General features: G+C 37.9%; 2 protein-coding genes across 3 annotated transcripts in view; both read left to right on the forward strand.

Annotated features, from left to right (window-relative positions):
- Positions 1-22,020, forward strand: part of ZNG1A (Zn regulated GTPase metalloprotein activator 1A) — a 47,864-nt gene extending 25,844 nt beyond the window's left edge. The window contains exons 10-15 of one of the 2 annotated variants that reach the window (XM_004276425.4): positions 4,104-4,160; positions 6,972-7,023; positions 13,441-13,509; positions 13,612-13,677; positions 15,784-15,913; positions 16,438-22,020. In XM_004276425.4, the coding sequence (XP_004276473.1) occupies positions 4,104-4,160; positions 6,972-7,023; positions 13,441-13,509; positions 13,612-13,677; positions 15,784-15,913; positions 16,438-16,508 (445 nt within the window). In that variant the 3' untranslated portion in view covers positions 16,509-22,020. The remainder of the gene's footprint in view (positions 1-4,103; positions 4,161-6,971; positions 7,024-13,440; positions 13,510-13,611; positions 13,678-15,783; positions 15,914-16,437) is intronic. The other variant, XM_033440224.2, reaches the window with a different exon arrangement.
- A 121-nt stretch (positions 22,021-22,141) lies between these two features.
- On the forward strand, positions 22,142-26,804 carry LOC101284424 (forkhead box protein D4-like 1). The gene has a single exon (XM_033440223.2). It carries the CDS (start codon positions 24,797-24,799, stop codon positions 26,171-26,173), a length of 1,377 nt encoding a protein of 458 aa, XP_033296114.2. The 5' UTR covers positions 22,142-24,796; the 3' UTR covers positions 26,174-26,804.
- Positions 26,805-27,766: the final 962 nt, after the last annotated feature.

Below are 27,766 nucleotides of genomic sequence, written 5' to 3' on the forward strand. Positions count from 1 at the left end.
CCCAGTTCTCAATTCAGAGATTCTGTCCTCGGAAGTACAGCAAAGGCCTTAGTTGAGTGGCTTGTCTTGCCATGGTAGAGATTAGAGGTGCTGACAGACTACCATAATGTGAGGCAGTAACAGCAGCAGCTGCTTATATGCATGTGAACAGCTGGGGAATTAATTTGGCATGCATTCTCAGAAGCCACTCTGCTGGTAGAGGTAGCAGAAGAATGCCTTAGTGTTAAGTCCTCTATAAGCATATACCACATGTGCTCCCTTCATTTCAAATTCCAGTGTAGAAGGTCTGTGATAACCTAACTCATACCATGAGCCATTCCTTGGTATCTGTCTTCTTCCTGTTGCGTTACCATTTTCTTTCTTCTTAAATTTTCTGCTTTTTACAAAATGACACAAAGACAACCACATAATGCTTAATTAAGTTTTTAAAAATCATACCCATAAATAGCTGTGGTTTTGTTGTAATAGCATTTGTTCAGTTTGTATTTACAAATATTGTAAATCAGTTTTTTTTGCCAGTACGTCTCAGAATCTAGGAGCTTTCTTAAATAAAGAAAAAATTTTAATTTTCTTTCTTAAAAAAATTTTAATCTCTTAAGCATCTTGTGTTTGGCAAATGCTTACAATAGTAAAATGACAGTCATAAAACTGCTATAAACGTGTAGAAAAGGCTTACCTTGAGTATTTAAGTTAAGAAATAAGAATGGCATAGTATGGTCTTATTGGTGAGACTTAAGTTGATTTTGAGGCAAATGGAAGTTCTGATGGACTTCAGGAGTGGAAGATTAGAAGTGCCATTCTTATCTTTTCCAGACTTTTTTTTTAAATCTTGGAGGTTAAGTGGACTGGATAGAGGAAAACCAAAGTCCAGTTGATCAATAATAAGTTAATCAACAGTTTACTGATCATTCTACTAGTTGCTAGGCATTCCATGGAATGTTGAGGATTTAAGCAATGTATAAGGTAAAAACTCTGCCTTTAAAATTACTCATTTGGGAGAGGCAAGAAAACAAGTAAAAATCAATATATTAAATATTATCAATATAACAGTAACATTAAATGCACAGTATCCTATAAGATCAGGAAGATAGAGGAACAACTATTCAACTCTTCTTGATGAAGAGTCAGAATATTTTGACTGGTAAGGTTATCATTGACTTGAATCTTGAAGAATGAATAGGAGTTTTCCAGATGGACAAGAGTAGCAGTGGCTTTCTTGACATAAGGAAGATTTTGTATTCCAGAACCTGTGAATATTTTAGAATGGCTAGAACACATTGTATTATATTGTGGAGAGAAAAAGAGGTATGACTATGGAGATGGAGAAATTACCACAAAGGGTCTTGAACACCATGACACGTGGTTTGGATTTTCTCCTGTAGGCAGCAAGGAATTAATGAAGGATTTTAAAAGCAGTATGAGGGCTTCCCTGGTGGCGCAGTGGTTGAGAGTCCGCCTGCTGATGCAGGGGACACGGGTTTGTGCCCTGGTCCGGGAAGATCCCACATGTCGCGGAGCGGCTGGGCCCGTGAGCCATGGCCGCTGAGCCTGTGCCTCCGGAGCCTGTGCGTCCGGAGCCTGTGCTCCGCAAGCAACGGGAGAGGCCAGAACAGTGAGGCCCGCGTACCAGGAAAAAAAAAAAAAAAAAAGCAGTATGACTCTTGGGAGGTGGATTGAATGTGGTGCTATTCTCCAAGTTAGGAAATACAGGAAGGAGGGGCAACTTTGGGGTAGGGTAGTGATAGCAGTGGGTTTGGTAAAGGGGATTAGTTCCGTTTTGTAAACATTGAGTTTGAGATGCCACTAGGGAGGGCATTTGGAAATTTAGCTCTACAGTTCAAGACTTACTATTGGATGGTATCAACAACTCGTAGGTCTGGTGGCCCCTGTTTCTGAGACTCACTGAACTTTGAAAAGACGACTATATCTCTGGAGTAGTAGCTGAACTCCCCTCCCCTGAGACAGCCAGAGCCCTCTTCCTTTTTCATTCTCCTGTCCTTGGTCTTAAGTGACTTAAAGCAGTCTTTAGACATACGGATAATTGAAAGCTCCTCATAGAGAAAAGATTAGATACTCCTCGCATGGATAGTTCAAGAAATTAGGAGAAAAGATGAGCTTTGGAACTTTTTTCCTTCCCCTCTGTTTGCTTCATTCTCCCATTCAGTTTTTACATGATGGTAATAGTCTATTTATTTTTTCTGTGTTAATGTTTTGGAAAAGATCTGATGTTTTTATCTCTGAAGGGGGAAGTTAAATAAAATTTGATGCATGAAAATTAGTTTTCTAGTTATATGCCTTGGATGAGTGAAGGAATTTATTTTTGATGGTGGCACTAAAGTCCATGGCAATTTTCATCTGGAACCTTAGACTTTTTCCTCTCTTATTCTCCATTGAGAATCTGGTGAGATACAGTGAGAGACTTTGATATTTTATTATTCTCTGTAGAATTTAACCTGTATAGGTCTTTTGTTGATCCTATCTGTTTTGAAAATATCAAAAGAATCTGGGTACAGAGCAGAATTATTTCTAAATCTATGATATGTATTCTCAAGGACACTGTTGCACTGAAAACTGTAGTGTATTTAGAAACTTGTGTTTCAAACTGACTTTTGGTATTCACACAGTTGACCTGAATTTTGATATTTACACAATTAGCATGTGTAAACTTTTTAAACTTTAAGCTATTTCCTAAGTTAAAGGTGATAAACTTGGTGGAAAACTTCATCCACTTGGCACCTGTCAGTATAAATATTTGCTCAACTGTGATGGTGTGAAAGGAAATAGGTTTAATGTTAAGGCTTTGGTCTCTTATGTAAATTGATATTCAAAAATTTCTTCATGGAACATTTACTTCTTTGCTTGATTATTTTCCTAATTCTGTTCATCTAGAATGTCCAGAATTTGAAATGTTACAGTCTGTTAATATAGAACTCTGGAGTATTCTTTTAATAAGATGGGAATTTGTCTGCCTTGTGCCAGGAGAGGTGTTCACAGTCTAACAGTATTGTTGCCACAAGTATGAATATATGGCAGCCTGTTGAGAATGAACAAAGCAGACACAGCTGGTCAGCCCTAAGTTAAAGGGGATGGCTTTTACATGTTTTTGTATTTGAAAAAGTTTTGAATTTGCAAAGTTTTGTTTTCCTTGTGAGAAAATTTAATAAATGTTTGGCAAATCCCTGGAGTATGATTTTGAGACTTATAGTTGTCATTTTCTTCAAACATTCCTTCATTATAGCTTTGATTATGGAGAAATCACTGTCCTTTACTGTTTCATAGGCTGGCGTAAAATTTGGAACTCAAATCACTAGTCTTTATAAATTTACTTTTATGTATTTAAACCAAACCTAATGCTAATTGTGATATAATCTCTTCTGATTTTTAATCTCTGCTTTCCTAATAAATTAGGCTTAATTACCACCAAATAATTATAATAGAAATAATGTGTATTCAGACAGAGCACTAACTGGGAAGTTTCAGTCTATATGCAACCCCATCTGAAGGAAATAAAATCAAACCACATTCTTTAGATGTAGATAAGGGTCCTAGAGTGAATATTCATACATTGATTGTTTGACTCCTCATATTCTTATGATACTACCTGTTGTATCATGAAAGCAGGGAGGTGGAGTAAAAGAAATACAGAAATTCCAATGTACCTATACTACTGTGTTATTTCCATTTGTTCAATTTCCCTCATTTCATCTTTTGAGTAATAAACTGCTACTTTTGAAAATTTTCAGTTCTTTAACTGATTTTTTTTTGGCTATAAAAATATAGTTTGAAAAGCTCAAATTTTCAGGATTGAAAAGATAATTGAAGGTAAAAACAAACCAAAAAAACCACTACAATTTATTGAAGCAATAACCAAGTAATTTTCTGCCTTGGTCTTAAACCATTTATTCAATTTTTAAAATTTTATAAATTCCATAAAAATTTTTTTACAACAGCTTTTTGTTCCTTGCCTGTCATTTTATTTTTCCCAAAATAGTATATACTGATTAACATTTATGTTTGCATTTCTAGCAGAATAGAGATTTTTTTTGATTAATTGAATATATTTTACAGAAATTAACACTTCAAAATGGTTTTCTTTCTTATAGAGTTGATCTCTCAAGTATATTAGATCTTCATGCCTTTGACAGTCTCTCTGGAATAAGGTATGTTTCCTGTATTTTGGTCACTTTTATTATAATGTACTTTTTATTTCACAGTTATAGGAGTTACAGGAATGATTTACACAGATGCACATTTGATTTATGCTTCCTGTCATTTCTTTGGCATACACGACCATTCCTAATGATTACATTCTTGAAAGTTTTGCTAAATGTATGTTCGGAAATCACGTGTATTCTCCTACAGAAATTATAGTGTAAATGGTAGTTAACTTTAGAAACTTATTGTTAATATTTCTTTACCAACCACTATGTGTAATTCTTTCCATGAGAAAATGTATGAAATACATAGAAAATTTTAGTTCGGTGTGTTCCCACAGATACTCCCTTTCCCGTAGTGATGGATCAGTTTCCTGCCTCTTTCCCCAGAGAGAATCCTTTTGATAGGGAAAGAAGAACAAATGGTTTTTCCCTGGACATCGATATCTTTTTTTAATCATCCTTACCCATTTTTAAGTGTACAGTTCAGTAGTGTTAAGTATATTCCCATTGTTTGCAGTGGATCTACAGAACTTTCTCATCTTGCAAAACTGAAGCCCTATACCAGTCGGATCACAACTCCTGGTGTTCCCCTCCCTGCAGCCCCTGGGAACCACCATTCTGTATCTGTTTCTAAGAATTTGACTACTTTAGGTACCCCAAATAAGTGAAATCATACATTATTGGTCTTACCATGACTGGCTTATTTCACATAGTTCTCAAGTTTCATCCATTTTGTAGCATGTGACAACATTGTCTTTTTAAAGGCTAAATAATATTCCCTTTTATGTATATACCATTTTTTCTTTATCCATTTATTCATTGATGTGTGACATTTAGGTTTCTTTCTTCCTCTTGGCTATTGTGAATAATTCTGCTATGAACATGGGTTGGGTGTGCAAATCTCTCTTCAAGATCCTGCTTTAAATTCTTCTGGATATATGCCCAGAAGTGAGATTGCTGGATCATATGATAATTCTGTTTTTAATATTTTGAGGAATCACCTATATTGTTTTCCATAGCAGCTGCACCATTTTACATTCCCACAAACAGTGCACAAGTGTTCCAGTTTTTCCACATCCTTGCCATTTTCTGTTGTTTTTGGTAGTAGCTGTCCCAATGGATGTGAGGTGATAGCTCACTGTGGTTTTGATTTGCATTTCTCTAACAATTAGACATTGTGCATTTTTTCATTTACTTGTTGGCCATTTGTATATTATCTTTGGAGAAATGTCTGTTCAAGTACTTTCCCCATATTTTAGTTGGATTATTTGGTTTTTTTTGTTGTTGTGGCTGAATTGTAGGTGTTCTTAAATAATCTAGGTATTAACCCCTCATCAGATATATGATTTGCAAATATGTTCTCCCATTTCCTCTGAAGTAAGATGAATCATAACACCCTTATGTGAAAGGTAACCTCTCTCCACCCAGAGGAAAAGAGCATCCTATCTCTGAAGACAAAGGGAGACACGAGGAATCTGAAGGCATAGGCCTCTCTGAGTTTCCCCTAGTTTACTACACTTGGCTCATCCTCTGTCCTGTCATATCTTTCTGTGGCTTTTCACTCTTCATCAAACCTAGCACAAAAACACTCAGGTTTAACCATTTCTTCAGGTCTTCATTTCCCTATGAAGGTTCCTTTGTCAAATAAAACCTTTATTAAATAAATGTATATGCTTTTCTGTTGTTAATCTTCGTCAGTCTAATTTTCAGACCCAGCCAGGGACTCAAGAGGTAGAGGAAAACTTTTTCCTTCCCTGTGGAAGTTGTAGGCAGTCACTGTCCAACATTAAATATTGAACACAGGGAAAGAACACAGAATTTTTCAAACATTTTCTAAGGTCATTTCATTCCACACTTAGTGCGTTAGTGACACTTAAAGAAGCAGCTGTTTAAGGTGAAGCCTTGTTCTGGATAACGCCTCTGCATAACTTTTCTTTGTGCTTAGATGCTCAACAAGAGAATCCTTTCCTGAGCAACCAGCTGGGAAGGATTTAATTTGACACTTTCCCTATTAAGACCCCCCAAGGAGACTCATTCCCTCCAACAGTTCCTACAAGCCTTTTCTCTTTCCTAAACTTGCTGTTACTAATTTACCCCTCACTGTTCTTCAAGGCAAAACATCTGCAAGGTTTTAAGTCCTTTTCCTCCTCCCGACCTACCCCCATCAGTCTCTAAAGGTATGCTGCAGTTGTTATAGTTATAATCTATGGCATATTGATCTTTTGCTCTTTCCATATCAGAACAATGCATTTTTAGGATTCTGACCTTTTGTTTTCTCTCAACTACTGTAACTGACTGTATAGAAGGCTTACATTTACGGATACTGTTTTTTGTTTTTTTTTTTAAGTAGGTATATTCAAGGGAAAACATTGATAAAGGAAAAATTTACCCTTCTAATTTTCTTTAGGTTCAGCATTATTTTCATCTGAGGAAGCATGTGGAGAGTTGATGAAATTTTGAGCAATTGTAAAATGCTTATGTATATTTTCCTAGGCCTGTATTAGATCTTTTGGAAATAAAAAAGAAATTTATTTAACATATTTAACCACACCAAATAGTGTTGCTAAAGGTTAGTTTTTATCTCTATTATGTGTATATATATGTATGTAAATGTATATACATTTTTAAGAAAAGTTTTTAAACAGTCTGCCAGTGTTTGTCTATTAGAATATGTAAACAGCATGTAAAATTAGAGCTGTGTAATAGATTCAGTTGTGGAAAGTCTCTCCCTTGTTTAGCTTTGTATCTCTCAGTAATATATAAGGTTAAATCAGAAGTGTATTGAGCTCTGAATTTATAATCAGTTATTCTTAGTTTGCAGAGAAAACTTCAGAGTGTGCCAACAATACAACCTCACCTTGATCAGGTAAAAAAATCTTTAAAAAATGTTTTTAAAGTATCTCTTTAACTAAATTGTTCTGTTTAGGATTGTTTTAATAGACTTCTTTTTTATAAAACATTTTTGAACTATTTTGACAGTTTTCAGAATTTAAATGCTTTTGAGGTCATCTAATCTAGTTTCTTAATACGTAATAGGAGTTCATCAAACCAGAGTTATTTAGAATCTTAGAAAATCATGCTTTTTAGCTTCTCCATTCCACAGGTCAGTCAACATATTTTGATTAGTTCTTCTGAAGGGAATTACTATATAAAAGCAGCCTGGGGGTTCTTTATGCAGCCTATTTTTAACTATATTTAACTAACTGATTAAGGAAAAGTCTAGTATCCGTGGCTAATTTAAATAAAAATTGACTTTGATTTCACCTTCAGGTAGCACTGTAAATTTGAACTCCTTAAGGTGTTTTTCATGCTCTAAAACTATAATTCCTGAGGTAGATATTGCAGATGCTGGGAACAAAGAAAGTATATTTTCACTGTAACCATCTGTCTTTTAAGCAAGTTGTGGATGGTGGAGCTTAAGTGTAACTTTTTTTTCTAACATCTTTATTGGAGTATAATTGCTTTACAATAGTGTGTTAGTTTCTGCTTTATAACAAAGTGAATCAGTTATACATATGTTCCCATATCTCTTCCCTCTTGCGTCTCCCTCCCTCCCACCCTCCCTATCCCACCCCTCTAGGTGGTCACAAACCACCTAGCTGATCTCCCTGTGCTATGCAGCTCCTTCCCACTAGCTATCTGTTTTACGTTTGGTAGTGTATATATGTCCATGCCACTCTCTCACTTTGTCACAGCTTACCCTTCCCCCTCCCCATATCCTCAAGTCCATGCTCTAGTAGGTCTGTGTCTTTATTCCCGTCTTACCCCTAGGTTCTTCACGACCCAGCAATCCCACTACTGGGCATATACCCTGAGAAAACCATAATTCAAAAAGAGTCATGTACCAAAATGTTCATTGCAGCTCTATTTACAATAGCCAGGACATGGAAGCAACCTAAGTGTCCATCAACAGATGAATGGATAAAGAAGATGTGGCACATATATACAATGGAATATTACTCAGCCATAAAAAGAAACAAAATTGAGTTATTTGTAGTGAGGTGGATGGACCTAGAGTCTGTCATACAGAGTGAAGTAAGTCAGAAAGAGGAAAACAGGGCTTCCCTGGTGGCGCAGTGGTTGAGAGTCCGCCTGCCGATGCAGGGGACACGGGTTCATGCCCCGGTCCGGGAATATCCCACATGCCGTGGAACGGCTAGTCCCGTGAGCCATGGCCGCTGAGCCTGTCCGTCCGGAGCCTGTGCTCCGCAATGGGAGAGGCCACAGCAGTGAGAGGTCCGCGTACCGCAAAAAAAAAAGAAGAAAGAGGAAAACAAATACCGTATGCTAACACATATATATGGAATCGAAGGAAAAAAAAAAAGGGTAACTTCTTAAAACACGGTGAAAAAGGGGCATATGAGTGAGCAGTGTGCCTGGCATTCTCTCCTTTATCTTGAGACTGTTACTTATTTTTTGAGTCATTAATTGTAATAGGGCCAAGATAATAGCATACTTGTTCATTTGTCTTCATTTTGGCTCATATTTATGGAAACTATATTACCATGTTTGTGGCATTTTTCTCTGCAAAACTTTTAATAGAATATTCATCTTCATTTATCTATTTTATTGAAGTGTAATTGACCTACAGTGTTATTACAGAATAAGATATTACTAGTTTCAGGTATACAACGTAATGATTCAGTATTTTTATACATTACGAAATGATCACCATGTAAGTCTAGTTACCATCTGTCACCATACAAAGTTACTTCAGTATTATTGACTATGTTCCCTCTGCTGTACATTACATCCCTGTGACTTATTTATTTTACAGTTTGGAACTTTGTATCTCTTAGTCTCCTTCACCTGTTTTGCCTATTCCCCTGCCCCTTCCCTTTGGCAACTACCAGTTTGTTCTCTGTTATCTATGAGTCTGTTTCTGTTTTGCTATGTATGCTTGTTTGTTGTGCTTTTTAGTTTCTACATATAAGTGAAATCATAAGATATTTGTCTTTCTCTGTGTGATTTATTTTACTTAGCATAATACTTCTAGGCCCATCCATGCTGTCACAAATGGCAAGATTTCAGTCTTTTTATGGCTGAGTAATAATCCATTGTGTGTATACACACACACACACACACACACACACACATACACACACACAACACATATACCACATCTTCTTTATGCATTCATCAGTCGGTGAACACTTAGGTTGTTTCCATATCTTGCCTATTGTAAATACATAATGCTTCAATGAACATTGGGGGGCATATATATTTTCAATTTAGTGTTTTCATTTTCTTTGGATAAATACCCAGAAGTGGAATTGTTGGATTGTATGGTAGTCCTATTTTTAATTTTTTGAGGAAGCTTCATTATTGTTTTCCATAGTGGCTGTACCAATTTTCATTCCTACCAACAGTGCATGAGAGTTCCCTTTTCTCTACATCTCCACCAACAATTATTATTTGTTGTCTTTTTGAGAATAGCCATTTTGACAGGTGTGAGGTCATATCTCATTGTGGTTGATTTGCTTTTCCCTGATGCTTAGTGATATTGAGCATCTTTTCATGTGTCTGTTGGCCATCTGTATGTCTTGGAAAAATGTCTGTTCATATCTTCTGCCCATTTTTTAATCAGATTGTTTGGGTTTTTTGTGATACTGAATTGTGTGATTTCTTTGTATATTTTGGATATTAATCATGTATTAGACAAATCAGTTGCAAATATCTTCTCCCATTCAGTAGGTTGCCTTTTCATTTTACTGATGGTTTCATTTGCTGTGCAAAAGCTTTTTGGTTTGATGTAGTCACAGTAGTTTATTTTTGCTTTAGTTGCTCTTATCTGAGGAAACAGATCCAAGAAAATATTGCTAAGACCTATGTCAGAGAGTGTAGTGCTTCTGTTTTCTTCTAGGAGTTTTTTGGTTTCAGTTCTTACATTTAAGTCTTTAATCCATTTCAAGTTTATTTTTTATACGGTTTAAGAAAGTGGTCTAGTTTCATTCTTTTCCATGTAGCTGTCCTGTTTTCCTAGTACCATTTACTGAAGAGACTGTCTTTTCCTCATTGTATATTCTTGCCTCCTTTGTCATAGATTAATTGACCATATGAGTGTGGGTTTATTTCTGGGCTCTGTATCCTATTTCAATGATCTGTGTGTCTGTTTATGTGCCAGTACCATACTGTTTAGATTTCTATAGCTTTATAATATAGTTTGAAATCAAGGCGTGTGATACCTCCCTCTTTGTTTTTTCTCAAGATTGCTTTGGCTTTTTGGGTCTTTTCTGGTTCTATACAAATTTTAGGATCATTTGTTCTAGTTTTGTAAAAAAAATGCCAAGGGTATTTTGATAGGGATTGCATTGAATCTGTAGATTGCTTTGGGTGGTATGGACATTTTAACAATATTAATTCTTCTAATCCGTGAGCACAGTATATCTTACTTATCTTTCAAATGAGTGAATGAGAGAAGTTACAAGTCCCTAGAGGTAGAATTTTTAGAAAAATTCTTTATGATAGTATTAGTCATAAAGAAGAAGTTGAAGCACATCACATTCTTCTAGGTGAAGGACATCATACTAGGAGTCATAGGAGTAGAAGATGAAGAATATGTAGTATTTACTTTCAAGAACCTTTATCATGGCCATTATCTATACCCACAGTATCTTGAATGTACCCCTGTCGTGGCATTTATAATGTCTTGTAGTTTTGGTTGAAGTGCTTTTCCTTTATGGTAGTCTATAAATTCCTAAATATACATTCCTCATTGCTTAGCATAGGATGTGGTATATGGTGGGTGCTCAGTGAAGAATGAAAAGCTGTGATTCTCAAATGGGGATGTAGGTCAGAATCACTTGTAGGCTTTTAAAAAATATTGGACATTCAGTGGTCCCCATCTCTCACATCTCCAGGAGTAGACCTTGGGTATGTGCAAATTAATGTGTATGTATATTTTTAACATTTTATTATGGAAATTTTCAAAGATATACAAAAGGAGAGAGAATATTAAAATGAATCAATCCCCTGTGCAGATGACCCAGTTGCAATGGCTTTTACCATTTTGCCGATTTTATTTTATCCATCTTCCTAACATTCCTTTTGCTGGAGTGTTTTAAAAAAATTTTTAATGGAAAATTTCAAGCATAAATAAAAGTGGAATAGTATAATGAACCTGCAAATACCCATCACCTTTGCTGGTATGTATTAAAGCAAATCCCAGACATTAAGTTATTTTACCAGTAAATAGGGCATGTCTATTTTTTTTAAAAAAGCTCTGCAGGAGATTCTGATGCACTTTCCTGCTTTAGATATATAAACATAGGGCAGAGTATAATATAATATTGCAGATCAAGGACTATGGGTTTCAGACGCATGAACAGTCTCATTTGGTTTAGTGGATCTGAAGCTTCATGAAAGATCGTTTTTTCTTTTTTCTTTTTTTTTTTAACATAAAGCATACAGGGTTTTAGAGTACAAGTCAATGTATCTTTACTTAACATTTGTGCCTATATAGCTGTCCATATGTACACATGAACACATATCTCTGTAATTCTCATTCAGATCAAGATAAAGATTTCCAAAACTGTTGAGAGTTCCCTTGTGTCCCTTCCCAGTTGGTAACCCTTCTTCTTCCAAAGATGTAACTGCTATTCTGATTTATACACTAAAAAGTAGCCTTAAACTAGGAGGTTTTTTGTTTTTTGTGTTTTTTTAGACTGGAAGAAATAAGGGAAAGAGCAATCCAGATCTTTAAAAGTGGGAAAGTGACAGTGCTCTAGAAGAGCAGTATTCTAGTGCAGAAGTCCTGGTGAATGCTTGGTATTGGAATCCTGACCTAAGGTATTAGGCTTTGATTTGCCAGACAAAGAGAACTCATGCTCTGCTATTGGACAGTGTCCGGTGAGCTGGATTGGAGTGTGGAGTCAGGAGACCAAGCAGGAAGATATTGCAGAAGTCCAGATACCCTGTGATTAGGGCCTGATCCATGCTGGTTACAGTGAGAATGGAAATGGTATAAAACGAGCACAGGTAGGCTTGCATGAATAGCCTAAGTAACTGATGGTGAGCAGTAAGGAGAGAGAGAAGTGATGGGAAACAAGCCTAGATAGACAAGAGGAACCTAGAAATAGGGAAATTTAGAAGGTAAACTGATTTGGATGAAAACACCAAATATTTAGCTATGTACCTGATGGCAGGATATCACAGCAGAGGTGATACAGGGAAAGAGGAGCAGAGGAGTGGAGTGTGGTGACAGAGGTTTTGTGTTCAAGCATGTTAGTGGGCTTAGTTTTCCAGATGAAAAAATATATAGAAATTATTGCATATTAGGTATTGTTTGTAGAAGAGTAGAAAACTGAGGGAAATAATCTGGTAGGTTAAAGAAAAAACACACCAAACTACAAAAATTTGGGAGTTATTCCTAAATTTTATTTTAGGGGCAGTACCTTATTTTGCTTCAGTTTTCTGAATTATTGCCTCAGGTTTCTGCTTCTTTCTGTGTCTGGGGAAAGGAGAGTTAATTTTAGGTTCAAAATAAACATTTTTTAGGTTCAAAAAGAAGTCTGAAATGGGTAATACCTAGGACATATTATGTATGTCATTACAGTTTTATCACTGAGTGATGTTTAATGCATTTCTCTATTTTTCATGGTTTTCTTGGTCATCCTGATAAAGAGGACCTGGGTTTGGAAGGTGGTAAGGTAGATGAGAAAACCCAGGTGGAATTCTGTGTATACTTATTAGTAGAGCCAGTTGTGAACTATGCATTTTGACCCTTATCTTCTGCACTGGGCATTTATGGGTTTCGTCTTCTTTAGGGTTTGTCCAATATGAGAAGAGTTTATTGGTACAGAAAAACATCTAGTTCTAAAAGTATCTCTCCCTCCTTGAGCCCCAGGATGCATTATCTTAATTTTTAAAACCATTTTTAAAATTTCACATTGCAGTTAATTGTACCCCTTAGAGATATTGTCATATCTCTAACTTGCCAAAAGCAAAAATCATTCCTGATACAAAATTCTTTAAGCTAAGAATAAGACAATTACCCTCTCTCTCAGTGCTGAGAATCTTGAATGAATTAAACAATGAGTATCCTTTCATAAGAGTTTCTCTGTGTAAATACTAAGCCATTGACTAACTCTGCAGAATATAGAACATGGAGTTGCTGATACCAAAAATCAGCAAATATAGTGAAAAAGATATACCTAATATAGTTGTTAAGGCAACACAGATGCCCATGAATGTTTCCTTACTTTTCTTCTTAAAACTTGTGATTTAAAAAAATATTTTGACATTACTATAAAAAAATCATTATTGACTATCTCTTGATTTACAGAGTATTATTACAGTCACATTCGAAGTACCAGGAAATGCAAAGGAAGAAAGTCTAAATGTCTATATTCAGGTGAATGCAATTTTAACTGATTAATCATTTATCAATTGTTTTGCTATGTAGTTGTTCCTATAAGCAGTGGTTGATCTTATTAAAATATGTCACTTGATACAGAATCTTCTGTGGGAAAAGAATGTGAGAAACAGGGATGACGACTGCATGGAGGTCATACGACTAAAGGTGCAGTACATAGCTTACAGCTTTATACTTTTGGACAAAGTCCCTTTCTTTGCTGTTACACAAAACCATATTTAGCCTTAAACACAAGGACTAGTTTTAGTCCAAATAACCTTTGTCTGTTTTTTTCTTATTTCCATTTCTGAAAAGAAGCTTTGGAAGTCATTGCATAAAGCATGATTTATTTGCACAGCTTCATTGAGTGTTGCAGCTAAAACAACCTGTGTGCTTTGAAACGTTACCCCCTGCTCTCTACTGCCAGGTGCTCAGAGCGGTTATCTAGCTAATGAGCTTGACTTGTTAAAACTCTCCTCCCCTTGGCACACAGCTTGGTTAGTCAGAGAAAACGGAAAGTTTTCTTGTGTTGATTTTTCTAAGAGAGCTTCATTAACAGAGGAGTAATATTAGAAATCTTGCCACAGCTGAACCTTATGTTTCTTGATGAATTTAGCAGACACTAAACATTTGTTATACTGTGAGACAGTGTTACAGAGGACTAGAAGAATTCTTGCTCTGTTTGGAAATCCCTTCATATTACTTGATATTTGGGTATTATGTTACGAAAGGTGTTTTTTCCAGGGAGCAGTGGGTTCTAGGCTGTGTGCTTAACGAATCAACAGTCATTTGAGTGTCTACTCCTGTGTTTCCAGAAGTGTGCATAAGGTTTTATTATTACTGTTTATTATCATTACTGTTAGTAGCTAGATTCTCTGGCTAGCAGCCGACTTCCTAGGGCCACTAGAGTGACCGGGAAACTATTTTGGTTTAGATTTCTTCACTCCCTGTGCTGGTTCCACCTGGGATTGGTGCTGCAGAGCAGCACAGCTGAATCTGTTCCCCAGTCGTTCCCCCGCAGAGGACCTAAGCCAGATCCTGCTGCTTCTTTATGACTGTGTCCCCATCTACATTCTGTGATCCTAATTGGAAGATCATATTTCATTCTGTAACTGCTTTTATCCCCTAGTACTGAATGGGGGGTGGTTACCTAGAAAAGCAACCATTTGGGCGTTTATACTAATGCAGCAACGAGACCTCTGTATAGAGTTCAGTGGCTCATCTTGCACCATCCCAGTCTGGATTTTGTCCTTCGTGTATGACAGTTGTTCTGCAGCTGTCCTCCTTGGTTCTTCTTTTGGCCTTCCTCTCATCACAGCAACGCTGGGACATCTGAGGCACCACAGCCTTTCTCTTCGTAGACCTCCTTCTCTTCGCTGTTACAAAGTATTATACTAGTCTGAAAATAATCAACATGTTTAAACTGTTTAATAACAGCTGACAACTTCAAAGTCTTTATACAAGTATAAAATTGATGCTTAGGTAATTCTCTCCATGGAGTTTGTTGTTACATATTAAAACTCAGATTTGAAAAGCAGAAAACAAAACTCTGCACAAGAAAAGAAAACTGGAAGAACATGTACCCCAAATACATGAATACATCAAAAATTATGTGGTGGGAATGACAGTGGTTTGTCTCTTACTGTTTTTCAATATATATATTATTTTTATAATAAATATGTATAACAAACATTATTTCAGAGAAATTATTTCATCCCCTAGGCCAGTTCATCAGATAATTTGTTCCTCATTTCTGCAAAGCAATGTTAAATGAATTTTATTCAGATAAATATAATAGTTTTTCTTTACCTTTATTTCATCATTATCTACTCCATTTATTACAACCCATTCAAAAACAGATTATCACCAAAATCCTTTAACTTCTCAAATTTTCCCACTAAAACTGTGAAACAAGTATAAAATCCTTAAAAGTAGAATAATTGGTAGAATTTGAGATATAACATGTTTTATCATTTGGTTGTTTCAGTTTTCATTGTGGTAACACTGAATAAACATCCTAATTACATATATTAATTTTAGCATTAGAAATAGGGATTGTTTTAAAAAAAATGTGTGCAGAAGCCTTTTTTAAAAATTGGAGGATTTAGGAAACACTTTAATGCACAAATAACTGGAATTAAGTAATTTTAACAGCATCTCCTTTATGAGTTTGTATTTTAAAAAGAAATGGGAGTAATTAATCCATGAACATTGATGCGCGATTTCTGCTTTTAAATTCAAACTGCGGCTGATTGCTCATTCTCCTCTGAGCAGGGGCTGGTGTCGATCAAAGACAAACCACAACAAGTGATTGTCCAGGGTGTCCACGAGCTGTATGATCTGGAGGAGACACCAGTGAGCTGGGAAGATGACAGTGAGAGAACAAATCGATTGGTCTTTATTGGTAAGTGACAAACAGTTAACTTTTTTTTAAATTGAAGTATAGTTGATTTACAATGTTGTGTTATTTTCAGGTGTACAGCAAAGTGATTTAGTTATACATACATATATATCTATTTTTTTCAGATTCTTTTCCCTTATAAACAGTTAAATTTCTAAAGCAAAAGAGAGAGAGAGAGAGAGAGAAAGGGATATAATGTGCTACGTAAGCAGTACTAACCAATCTGAACCTCTTTTGTAAATCTGAATAAGCTTGTGGTTAATGTATTTGTCTTAATTATGAGATAACATCATAAGAACTTGTTAAGCCTTTTACTCTTCTTCAAATAATTTTAGAAAAGTGATTAATCCAAATGCCGACTTGGTTCTAAGGGACTTAATTAGAAAGTTAAGGAAGGAATCATTAATAACTGTTGTTTTTATAAATTTCTGAAGATCATGAAGCATTTAATGATCTGGACTGGATAGGTAAACTGTGTCATTTTAATAAGCATCATATACTCATACCATGTTTTGTTCTGTTTGCAGGCAGGAATTTAGATAAGGATATTCTTAAACAACTATTTATAGCTACTGTGACTGAAACAGAAAATCAATGAACAACACATTTCAAAGAAGATCAAGTTTGTCCATAACACTAGAAGCATCACCAAAAGGATTGGATGATAAAATTGGGAATAAGTTTCCTATTGGATGTATTTCAAGCATCTATTCTTTGCATTACTTCTCTTACGAATTCCAGTGTAAACTTTAAAATAGTATTTATTTTATAGAATACATACAACATAGTAAATCAGTATTATAAAACATTTGATATTCATACAATAAAATACACTGTCCTCTGACTTTTTTTTGTGGACAGATTATTCATAAACATATCTTGCAGAATTGGCTTTGGAGTTTACATATGCTGAATTTCTCACTCATGGAAGTTATAATAATAATAATGGGAAAACTTACTTCAACATTGTCATTTTCCCTTAGAACTTCAGCTGATTGCGTGGATGTAATTTTATTGTTAATAACAAAAATTTTTAAAAACAATGTCACTATTTTTATTAAAGGAAATAAAGGGTTTACAGTGGTAGAGACTTATAAGTGGAAGAAACCTAAATCAAAGAAATTAACTGAAACTTTCTCTTATTCTTAGTCAGATTCTAAGCCTTACTGGTAGTCAGTGTAATGGAACTTCAGCCATTCACTTTGTAATATATTTCAAAGATTTCAATTGTAGAGCTTTTAATTTTAGAGTAGATTTTAGTTTTAAAGTAGATTTTACTACTGGTATTAAATTCATCTTTTTTTTTTTTAAACTTCTTTATTTTTCAATATAAACTAAAAAGTGACAAGGTATAAAACTTCAGATGTAAATGCATTTAACTTTTGATAATTTAAGAATCTTTATATAAATGGTAGGCGTGTAAGTATACAATGGATTACCTTTCTCTTCTTCCTGCTAAAGGCCAGGTCAGCTTAACTATATTCAGATTGTAAGAGAAAGGCATTAAATGGAATTTAAAGAAGAGTTAATGGTTGTTAAATATCAGAAGGCTGTCAGAATGGCTTTTGGAATATTTTTTCAGAACTTTAAGTCAAAGTTACATCTATGTATCTTGAATGGTTCCAGTAGTTGGAGGCAGGCTAATTGATTAGATTATCTATCTCCCGTCCCCTGTGTTCTGTACCTTTTTAATATAACTTCTCTATGTTCATCCATTTGCCTCCTGAATCTATTCTCTTAACTTGTGGTTGAGAGAATACGCTTATTTTGTGGCAGCCAATTGCCTGATAGAAAGTCAGCTGATTTTTGAGTCAGATCTTTAATTCTAGGGCTTTAATTCCAGCTCTGCTGCTTCTTGGCTGTATAATCTTGGGCAAAGTATTTCTCTGAGATTAGTTTTCTTACTTTAAAGTGGACAGTGATAATATCAAACATTCAAGCTTGTTGTGAGGGTTAAATAGGTTTGTAATACACCCAGCTCAGCTCTTGGCCCACAACAGAGCATAGATAAATGTTTTCTCCTTCCTAACAATTTCAATTTGTTTTATAATTAATGTAGTCATGATAATACTTCATAATGTTCATTGGCAAATAATAAGTATTTAGATTCATCTGTTCTAGGCCATGAGAAAGGGCTTATAATTAATGGTACTGTTGTGGGAGACATGTTTGAAGTAATATTAATCTAAACTCTTAAAAATCTGTTTTAAACTGATAAATATTTGTTTTTTTTCTTTATAATGTATTAATCTTTAAATATTTTTCTTTACAAAAGTATTGCATGACTACATTTGTGTTGTAAAACACAAGCATTACAGATGAAGTCAGTCTCTCCTGACCTTTCTCCTTGAGTCACTGTCACTTCTGGGCAAGCAGTGTTGTCAGTTTAATGTCTATCCTTTTAGATGTTTCTTTTCACTTATGCACACATTATGGTTTACATTGTTTCCCAAAGTGAATTATTTTCCAATAATAAAGCTATCATTTAAGGAATTTCTTTGGGAAACTTACAAACTTGCCATAAATATCCTCAAGGAAAGATTTTTATAATGTGTGTTTTAAATAAAAAATCATTCTTTACATATTATAATGCAGTTTGCTCTTTAAAAAAAACTATTAATCTTAGATCTTTCCATGACAATGCATATAAATATGTCTTTAACTGCTGGACAGAAATTCATAGTATAGCATAGAATACATTTCTTTAAAAAAACATTCATTGAGAGCTTCCAAGTTTGCCCAGTATTAGTGCTGGGGCTGAAACTGCACATGATGGTTAAAAGCCAGGTTTGTATTGCTTACATTCTAATGGAGGGATATAAATAAGTGAGAAAATATGAGGTGCCTGAAGAAGGCTGATAAAAATCAAAACTGAGTTTAGAATGAGTGGGCATGAAAAGCCTTTCTGAGGAGAAGTGGCTTTTTTGTTTTTGGTGGGTTGGGGCTGTTTTAGAAGTTTTTGCTAATCCCAATGTCACAAAGGTCTTTCCTATGCTTTCTTTTAGGAACTTAATAATTTTAGCTCTTAACATGTAGCATCATGATCCATTTCAAGTTAATTGTTCCATCGTTATGTCTTGAAAACTCTTTTGCCCTTTGAGTGAGCTTTTTGCACCTTTGCTGAAAATCACGTGGCGTGTGTGTGTGTGTGTGTGTGTGTGTGTGTGTGTGTGTTTTCATGGACATTATTTTCATTCGTCTGTCCTTATGGCACTACCACACTGTCCTGATAACTTTAGCCTTAGAGTAAGTTTTGAAATTAGGTAGTGTAAATATTCCAATCTTGTTTATCTTTTTCAGAGTTGTTAGAGCTATTTTAGGTATTTTTGTTTTCAATATAAATTTTATCATTAACATGTCAGTTTCTCCAAAAAGGCTGCTAGGATTTTAACTGAATTGAATTCAATCTATGGTACAATTTGGTGAAAATTGTCATTTTTTAAAAAACTTTATTTCTTATTGAGGTGACGTTAGCTTTTAACATTATATAAGTTTCATGTGTACAACATTATATTTTTACTTCTGTATACACTACAGTGTGCTCACCACCAAAAATTTAGTTTCCATCCTTCTCCATACAGTTTAGTTTCCTTCCCCTTCCCCTCTGGTAACCATTGCTCTGCTCTCTGTATCCATGTGTTGTGTTTTGTTTTGTTTTGCTCATTGTTTTGTTTTGTTAGTTTGTTTTTTATGTTCCACAGATGAGTGAAATCCTACAGTATTTGTCTTTCTCTAACTTATTTCACTTAGCATAATGAACCTCAAGGTTCATCCAGGTTGCCAGAGGTGGCTTTTAAGTTGAGAACAGAGTTAAAAGGAGTCACTGATGCAAAGTCAGGGAGAAGATTCTACACAGAGGGAGCAAGCAGTGGAGAGGGCCTTTAGGTGGGAACCCGTATAGTGTGCTGGAAGACCAGGAAGAAGGCAAGTGTGGTGGAAGGTTCGAAAGCCAGGGTAGGAGGTGGGATTGGAGTTGTGAGCCAGGGCCGGGCTTTTTGCTTACAGGACAGAGCAAAATATTTGGTTTATTCTGAAAGCCCTGGGAAGTGGCTGAAGGGCTTTGAGCTGGACAAGTGATGTGGTTGTGATCACCGTGGCAGATGAACTAGTTGTTTCCTGTTTCTGAAATTGCAGACAGTGCTGCAGTGAACATCATTATGTGCGCCTCTTTGTTTTTATATGAGAATGTTTCTCTGGAAGAGATATGTAAGGGTGGAATCACTGGCTTCCAGGATATGCACATTTAAAGTTCTTAGCAGATACTGATAAATTGCCTTCCCAAATGGCTGTACCTTCTTGCCGTAAAACAGGAGTGTATGAAAGTACCCTTTTTTCCAAACCTAGCTAACACATTTTAACCTTTGCCATTCTGGATGGAATGGCATCTCACTATTTTAATTTAGATTTTTTTTTTACTGTATTTTTATGTTATTTATAAGTTCTTTTAAATATGCATTGCCCTGTTCTTCGTTCTTATTTTTCCCAAAATGAAGTATTTTTCAGTGATCAGAGACATTACCAGTTTAACCTGTACTTCAGAGGGGTTTGGAACCTCCAATAGATATCCTCGAGAGAAGATTTTATTTTTATAATGGAAATCACTAACAAATAAATAACATGGGCCATTATTCTGCTAACCATAGAAAATTTTCAGGGTATTATGATTATGGTAATGATGATAATCAGGTTTTAGGCATAGTTCATCTGTAAGTTTATAGTTTACTGAGTAATATATAGGATAAATTACTAAGTCTCTCTAAACCTTTGCTTCCTTATTCATAAAGTTCAGGTGCAAATCTCTCAGGGATTAAACTTAAAGTACCCTGACTATAGAGTTTCAGTAAATGTAAATTCTCCTTTTCCAGCAAGACTTGATAATACATTCAAGCTTCTGCACAGCTTCTTACATGATTCTTTCCTAGGCTTTTCCAGCTTTTAGTGAAAGGGGCAAGAACATTAGTACTGAGTGTAAGATAGCTGTGGGAAGGGTCAGCCCAGGGGGTGAGGGAAGGCCAGGGATTGAAAGGGTCTCTAATTCCTAATAGATTATGAAGTTTGAAGGGAATTATCAACAAAATAAAGCTAAAAGGTTTTTAAACATTTGTGGGCTTGGTTGCTTGCTACAAATTGAATAAATGTCTCCTTTGGATTAGTAATGTAGGTGGAAAATTATATTTTAAGATTTCTTTGAAAGGACTTTCCCAGTTCTAGAAATGCCATACATTGTGGAGGTGATACTGAAAGAAGTGAATTCTGTCTTTGAATGTCTAGCAACTTGCCCTACTTTGATAAGAAAGAAGAATTAGAGTTTTTTCTCAGAATTAGTCTTAATATTAGAATCAACTTATTTAAAGTTAGAATCAACTTGGTTGATAACTGAATTGCCTTTAACTTTCAGAGCAAAATGGAGAGAGATCAGACATCCTCTTTACTGTACAGTAGTTTAGAGAGGTTGGTTTTTCCAAGTGGGACGGATGGCATTTATGACCCCCTGATAGATTTGTTCAGGAAAAAAAAACCTATTCAGTGTTAGGAAAGAAGTAATCTCCAAATATTATTGAGTGCCCACTATGCACCGGAACCCATGTTAAATGTTTTAGTGTTTCATGAGCAAAAAGTAACACAACATTAAAGAATTAATCAGGTGGGACAGGAAGAGTCCCCCCACCCTTTTTTTTTCCTTAAGGAATTACTTGCCATAATGGAGTATCTCCAAAGAACTCAACTTAGTTTTCCTTGATACAGCTATTTATTTTTACATTGATATATTTTGTATATTAATATTATTTAGATATAATTAGCAAAAAAAATTACCCTTTAAATACAATTCATGGCTTTAGTATATCCACAGGTAGTGGCAACCAGTACCACTATCTATCAGTAATTCCAGAACATTTTCATAGCTCTCAAACTCTGTATCCATTAGCAGTTAATCCCCATTTCCCCCTGCCCCTGTTCCCCAGCAGCTACTTGTCTACTTTCTGTCTCTAGATTTGCCTGTTTGGACTCCTTTCACCTACCATAATGTCTTCAAGGTTCGTCCATGTTGTTGCATGTATCAGCATTTTGTTTCTTTTTATTGCTGAATAAAATTCTATTTATATACCACATTTTGTTCATCTACTCATCAGTTGATAGACATTTGAGTTTCTACTTTTTGGCTACTAGGCCCTTTTTCTCCCATTTAATTTTTTGATAAAATAGAATTTTCAGAACAGTTTTACATTTACAGAAAAATGAAGCAGAGCAGATAGTAGAAGGGAATTCCCATATCCATCCACCCTCCTCCACCCCCCCACCATGACTACATGGGTAGTCATGTCTCCCATTTTTATCACCTCATATCAAGGGTACATACTATCAACCTGATTTATGACTGTTGATGTTGACATTGATTACCTGACACCTGGCTGAAACCATTGTCAGGTTTCTCCACGGTAACTTATTCCCTCTTCATATGGTTCTCTTTGGAAGGAAGTCCTTGTGCATTGCCCACAGTAGGAGACTGGGGGGTTATGCTCTACCTCCTAGCGGGTGGAATATCTACATAATGTATTTGGAAGTTTTCTGCAAGGGAGATTTGCCTCTTTCCCCCATGTATTAATTTACTCAGTCATCTACTTTTTATCAGTATAGACACATGAATATTTTATGCTTTGGTTAATAATCTAATACTATATTTTGATGCTCTAATTGCCCCAGCTTTGGCCATTGGCAGCTCTTTCTTGTCTCCCAGGGCCCTCTTTGACATACTTCCATCATGGGGGGTGGTTTTGCCTTTTTTTTTTTTTTTTTTTTTTTTTAGTGCCCTTACTTTTCTCCTTTCATTTTTAAATAACCCAAATCCCCATAGAAGTTGACTGTAGGAAAACTAACAATGCTCCCTTTCCCAGGTAATCGGATTCCTATGCTGATGGAAGAAATGTGCCTTACCTACAGGGGGTTGAGCGGGAGGCATCTGGGAATCTAAGGCTGAATAAGACACCTGTCCCAGCCCTCCTGAAGCTTAGTTTAATAGGTCACACAAGTAGTAATTGGTTAATTTGGGATTCAAACACAAATCTGTTAGGCTCGAAAACTTCTGTTATTTGTTCTACTTCAACAAACTACATACAACTGAGAAGCCTTAGAGGGTAAACACCTCAGAAATAGAGGATAAGACTTTAAAAAGACTTGTAAGAAATCTGTTTTCAAAATTTTATCCTGAAGAAACTAACTCCTTTAAGCTATTTTTTGTTATATTAGCTGGCTTCTGATTTCTCACTGAAAATTTGTTGTCATTTTACAAACTCTAATAGAAGATTTACTATGTAACAATCAATGGCATAATACAATATTTTTATGCTGAATTTTTAGTAGATGCCACCTCAAATTCTTTTCACAAGTAGGTATTAAATTATGAGTATATACTGTTAGTATTTTACCATAGGATACCTGGTGATATAACACACATTAAATGATATTGCACTGCACTGCTACTTTATTCTCTGAACTAATTTAACTGAAGCCAATCTAAAAATCATGTTACTTCCAAGGATGTCAAGTGACTTAAACAGAGCGTCTCTGTCATCTTGTTCTCTAGTGTGAGAAAGGAATGATGACCTGGTGAATTAGTTTAAGACACTGAAACTGCAGCCCTTTTTTGCCTCCTATAAGTTTCAAGATTAGAATTTTTTATTATAGTAAAAAGTGCTTAATGTTGGCTTTTTTTTTTTAAGAAGGAAGAACGGAGAGAGAGAAAGAGACGGAGTCTCAGACTGGGTGTATACTTTGGAGTTGTTGGGCCATTTTTGTGAAAAGGATATTTCAAACTGGGTTTGTACTGGTTGGTATGCAGCAAAATCAGTTTAGTTGGTCGTGACCATTAAAAAAGAAATGAAAGAATATCTGATCACTTGTTTTATGAAACTCATTTTAGTTATATAAGTCTATGCAAGATCGTGGTGTAAAATTTACTTCATACTGAGGTTAAATGTTCAAAGAAGTTGAGAATCACTGCTGGAAGGGGACTTCTCTCTAGCCCTCCTGCTTTCTTTCCCTCCACCCTGAACTTCCACAACCTCATGACAGGACATTTCAGTCTTTTCTGAAAACTTGGGTCAGGGAAAGCATTTTGGGAAGCTGAGGTGTCCGGTAGGAGGGACGAGGCCACACCCTCTCACACTCCACTCTGAGCTCCGGAATGTAGTAAGAACATTAAAAATATTTCAGCTCCTCATTCTGAGTGGAGGACACAATCCGCCAGTGAAAGTGGGTAACTAACCAGCTATGAAACACAAAAACATATTTACTGTTACACATTCTTTTACAGCCAAACACCGTGTATATTTTAGTGTCCTCTCCCACCTCCTATTTTTATCCTTCAGGAGAGAGGCCTGAATATGGAGGTGGCCTTAGATTGTCGGGTACATATTCTCCTACCCCCTTTTTCATCTGCGCGGTTTTCAAAGTGCGTTAACAGAGCCTATGCAACTCCTGGCGCAATTGGCTGGCTGAGCCTGAGGAGTGAAGCACCTTCCTTGCTGGCTAAGGAGGGGGCCAGCTGAAGGCTCTTGCCGCGTCGGGTAATGCTCAAAGGACCCTCATCACTGGACGGCGTCGGGAGAAAGGAAGAGCGCTCTGAGGTAGGGCAAGAAAGGGTATAAAGGGGGACGGGGGAGTCCACCACACAAGGACTCAGAAGAAGCCTCAATAAAAGGCAAAGTGCATCTTTGCCGGATGGTGTCGGAAAGGAGAAATCGGCAGAAGAAAAAGACCACCACCGAAAAGGGTAACCTCGAGCGTCTCTGCTTCTTGGAACACTCTTAACACAGGCTTCCAGCCCAGCCCACCCAGAGCCAGGTGAGCAGCCGCCACCTCTCCGGCATCTGCAAGACCTGCTCCTTCATGAACTTGCCAAGAGCGGAGCGCCTTCGCTCCACACCTCCGCGCAGCCTCCGGGGCTCCGATAGGGAAGACGGTGCGATCGATATCCTGGGAGAGGAGGAAGATGAAGAAGAGGAGGAGGAAGAGGAAGACGAGGAACCCGAGGGAAGCCAGCGGCTCCTAGAGCCGCTGCACCAGCCGGAGCCGCAGAAGGCGCGGCGGGGCGCGGGCGCGGGTGCGCTTCCCGGAGAGCGCACCGAGAGCGGCGGCGGCGGCCCAAGCGACTCCTCCGAGTTTGGCCCCAAGTTCGGGGCACCGATGGGGTCTGCGGCGGCCTCTGCGGGCGCCCCGCAGCCGGCGAAGCCCCCCTACTCATACATCGCGCTCATCACCATGGCCATTCTGCAGAGCCCACACAAGCGCCTCACGCTCAGCGGCATCTGCGCCTTCATCAGTGGCCGCTTCCCTTACTACCGTCGCAAGTTCCCCGCCTGGCAAAACAGCATCCGCCACAACCTCTCGCTCAACGACTGCTTCGTCAAAATCCCCCGGGAGCCGGGACACCCTGGCAAGGGCAACTACTGGAGCCTGGACCCCGCCTCCCAGGACATGTTCGACAACGGCAGCTTCCTTCGGCGCAGGAAGCGCTTCAAGCGCCACCACCCGCCTCCGGGAGCCCACCTGCACCACCCCTTCCCCCTGCCCGCTGCGCCCGCCGCCCTGCATACCCCCTACCCGGGCATGCTGCTCGGGCCCCCGGCCCCGCCGCAGCCTGTCCCGGGGGCCTATCCCGCCTCCACTCCCGGGAGCCGCCCGTGCGCGCTGCTGCATCCTCATCCCCTCCGCTACCTGCTGCTCTCTGCCCCGGCCTACGCTGAGGCGCCCAGGAAAGCGCAAGGCGCGGATCTGGTGACCCCCAGTGCCCTTCCGGCGCTGCAGCCCACGCTAGGCTCCCAGCCTTGGGAGGAGGGCAAGGGGCCGGCGTCGCGGCCGGCAGGCGGATGCACCTCCTTCAGCATCGAGAGTATCCTGCAAGGGGTCCGGGGAGCTGGTACAGGCGCCGCTCAGAGTCTGCCCCCGACCCCGTGGGGTTACCGCCACCTGCTGCAGCGCCCGTCGTGCCTGTTGCATCCTCAGGCCGCTGCCCCCTTGCTCCACGTCTCCGCCGCCGCCGCATCCGCTGCCCGGACGATTTTGCAGCAGCAGCAGCAGCAGCAGCAGCAGCAGCAGCAGCAGGAGGACTCTGCCAGCGGCTGCGCTCCCAGCAAGGGCGCTCTGCTGGGCCGGCACCTGTCCGCCACAGCGGCGCTCCTGGGGTGTCAGCCTGGAGTAGAGGGCTCTAGGCTGACGTCGCTGGTCGCCCTTTCGGGCGGAGAGGGGACCTCACCGGCCTTTTGAATAGCACCCACACCTGCCCTGGACCCGACTCCTTGGGGCGGACAGGGAGCCAACCTGGAGGGCGGAGCCACCCGGGGTCACGATCTCCTCGCCACCTGCCCTGGCGCACTCCACCTTCCACAGCCGGGACCAAGAGTGTGTACCTTCATCCTACAGCGGAGCAACCACTAATTTCGGTTCGCAGCGAAATACTTACAAAGGAAAAGTGGTTATTGTTCCCTTAAGACAACCTGAACGTAAATATTCGATGGCGTCAGCGTCGAACATTTCTTTTCCAGCCTCCAGTCGTGACTTCCAAGGCTTTTCCGATTTGCACATTTCCAGAGGAACTATGAACGTGAGTGGGGCATTTTGTTCTGTTATTAAAAGAAAAACAAAGAAAATAAATCGTCCAATGCACAACGTTTCTCCCATCTTCATTCCCTAGGAACTGCAAGTATTATTCCCAAATCCAGCGCAGAATCCTTGTGCCCTTTTTGTCTTCCTGAAATCAATGTGTAATATGAGTAAAATTTTAATTTCAGAGGATTTATTTCTGATCTGTATGTCTGATGTGCCATCTTCCGTGGAGAGGTGTTAAAATTAAAGCTAACTATATGGACTAAATAAAGGGCTAAATCATTACACAACATTGTTTATTTTATATTACTTCGCCTTCTAAATGGAACTTATTTTAAAACTTAGTTTTTTCCTCCCAGTTAAACAATTGTTTTACAATTCATATTCATTATAGACGTCAGAAACAATCCATTTTCAAAATGTTTTTTAAAACTTCCGAATATTTGAAGTTGAAAAAATTCTGGCTTTTAAAATATGGGATTTAGTATGTATGAAATCTATAAGTGAAAAATAATTAGAGGTCATCTAAATATATTCTCCATTTACTTTCCATCTTTCTAAAGCGTTGATTTTTCTCCTGAATAAGCTGAAGGGCGATTTGACATGAATCTTAGATGTGGTGGCCAAAGTTTATTCGGGAAAAATAAAAGGCAATTTAAAAAATTAGAAATGTCAAAACTAGGGCCCAGAGAAAAGGGGAATATCAAATGAAGCACTCGGATCCCGGACATTTGCAATTTAAAAAACTCCCAGGTCAGGTACCTTCTAGGAACTTCTATTCCCTTTCTTTAGAACAGAAAGAACTTTCTCTCTCTTTCGAAAAAATTTCTGAAAAGACTTTGCAACCAGAAAGGTCTCTCACTGTATTCGGTTTCAGGTGACTGGGTGGGAGGCAAACAAGACGAAGATGTCCATCAAGAAATACTCCCGCCAGAGAACGCAAATTTCTAGAGACCCTGCAGCTCTCAAGGTCCTGACCAGGGCTCACGTTTCAAAAGAACTGTATTCCGCACGGGTTTGGAGGAAGTCCCCCCCCCCCCCCGCGTGAGTGTAAGAAGCTCGTGCCCCCTCATCTACTCTTCAGCCCCAGTTTTGAATTTCTCATTCCAGGAGGGAGGGAACATATAGAGACACACATTTTCACAGCCGTTTAATTGGCCCATTTTTACTCCAGCTTCTCATCTCCATCCCATCACTCGGAACTTCTGCCTACGACCCCCACTGACTCCTGGCTTGCAGTAGTTCGTTCCGAGG

Source organism: Orcinus orca, chromosome 6 (assembly GCF_937001465.1).
Source record: "Orcinus orca chromosome 6, mOrcOrc1.1, whole genome shotgun sequence".
NCBI lineage: Eukaryota > Metazoa > Chordata > Mammalia > Artiodactyla > Delphinidae > Orcinus > Orcinus orca.

Excerpts from the sequence above, each read along its gene's own strand:
- LOC101284424 (XM_033440223.2), top strand. The coding sequence starts at position 24,797 with ATGAACTTGCCAAGAGCGGAGCGCCTTCGCTCCACACCTCCGCGCAGC.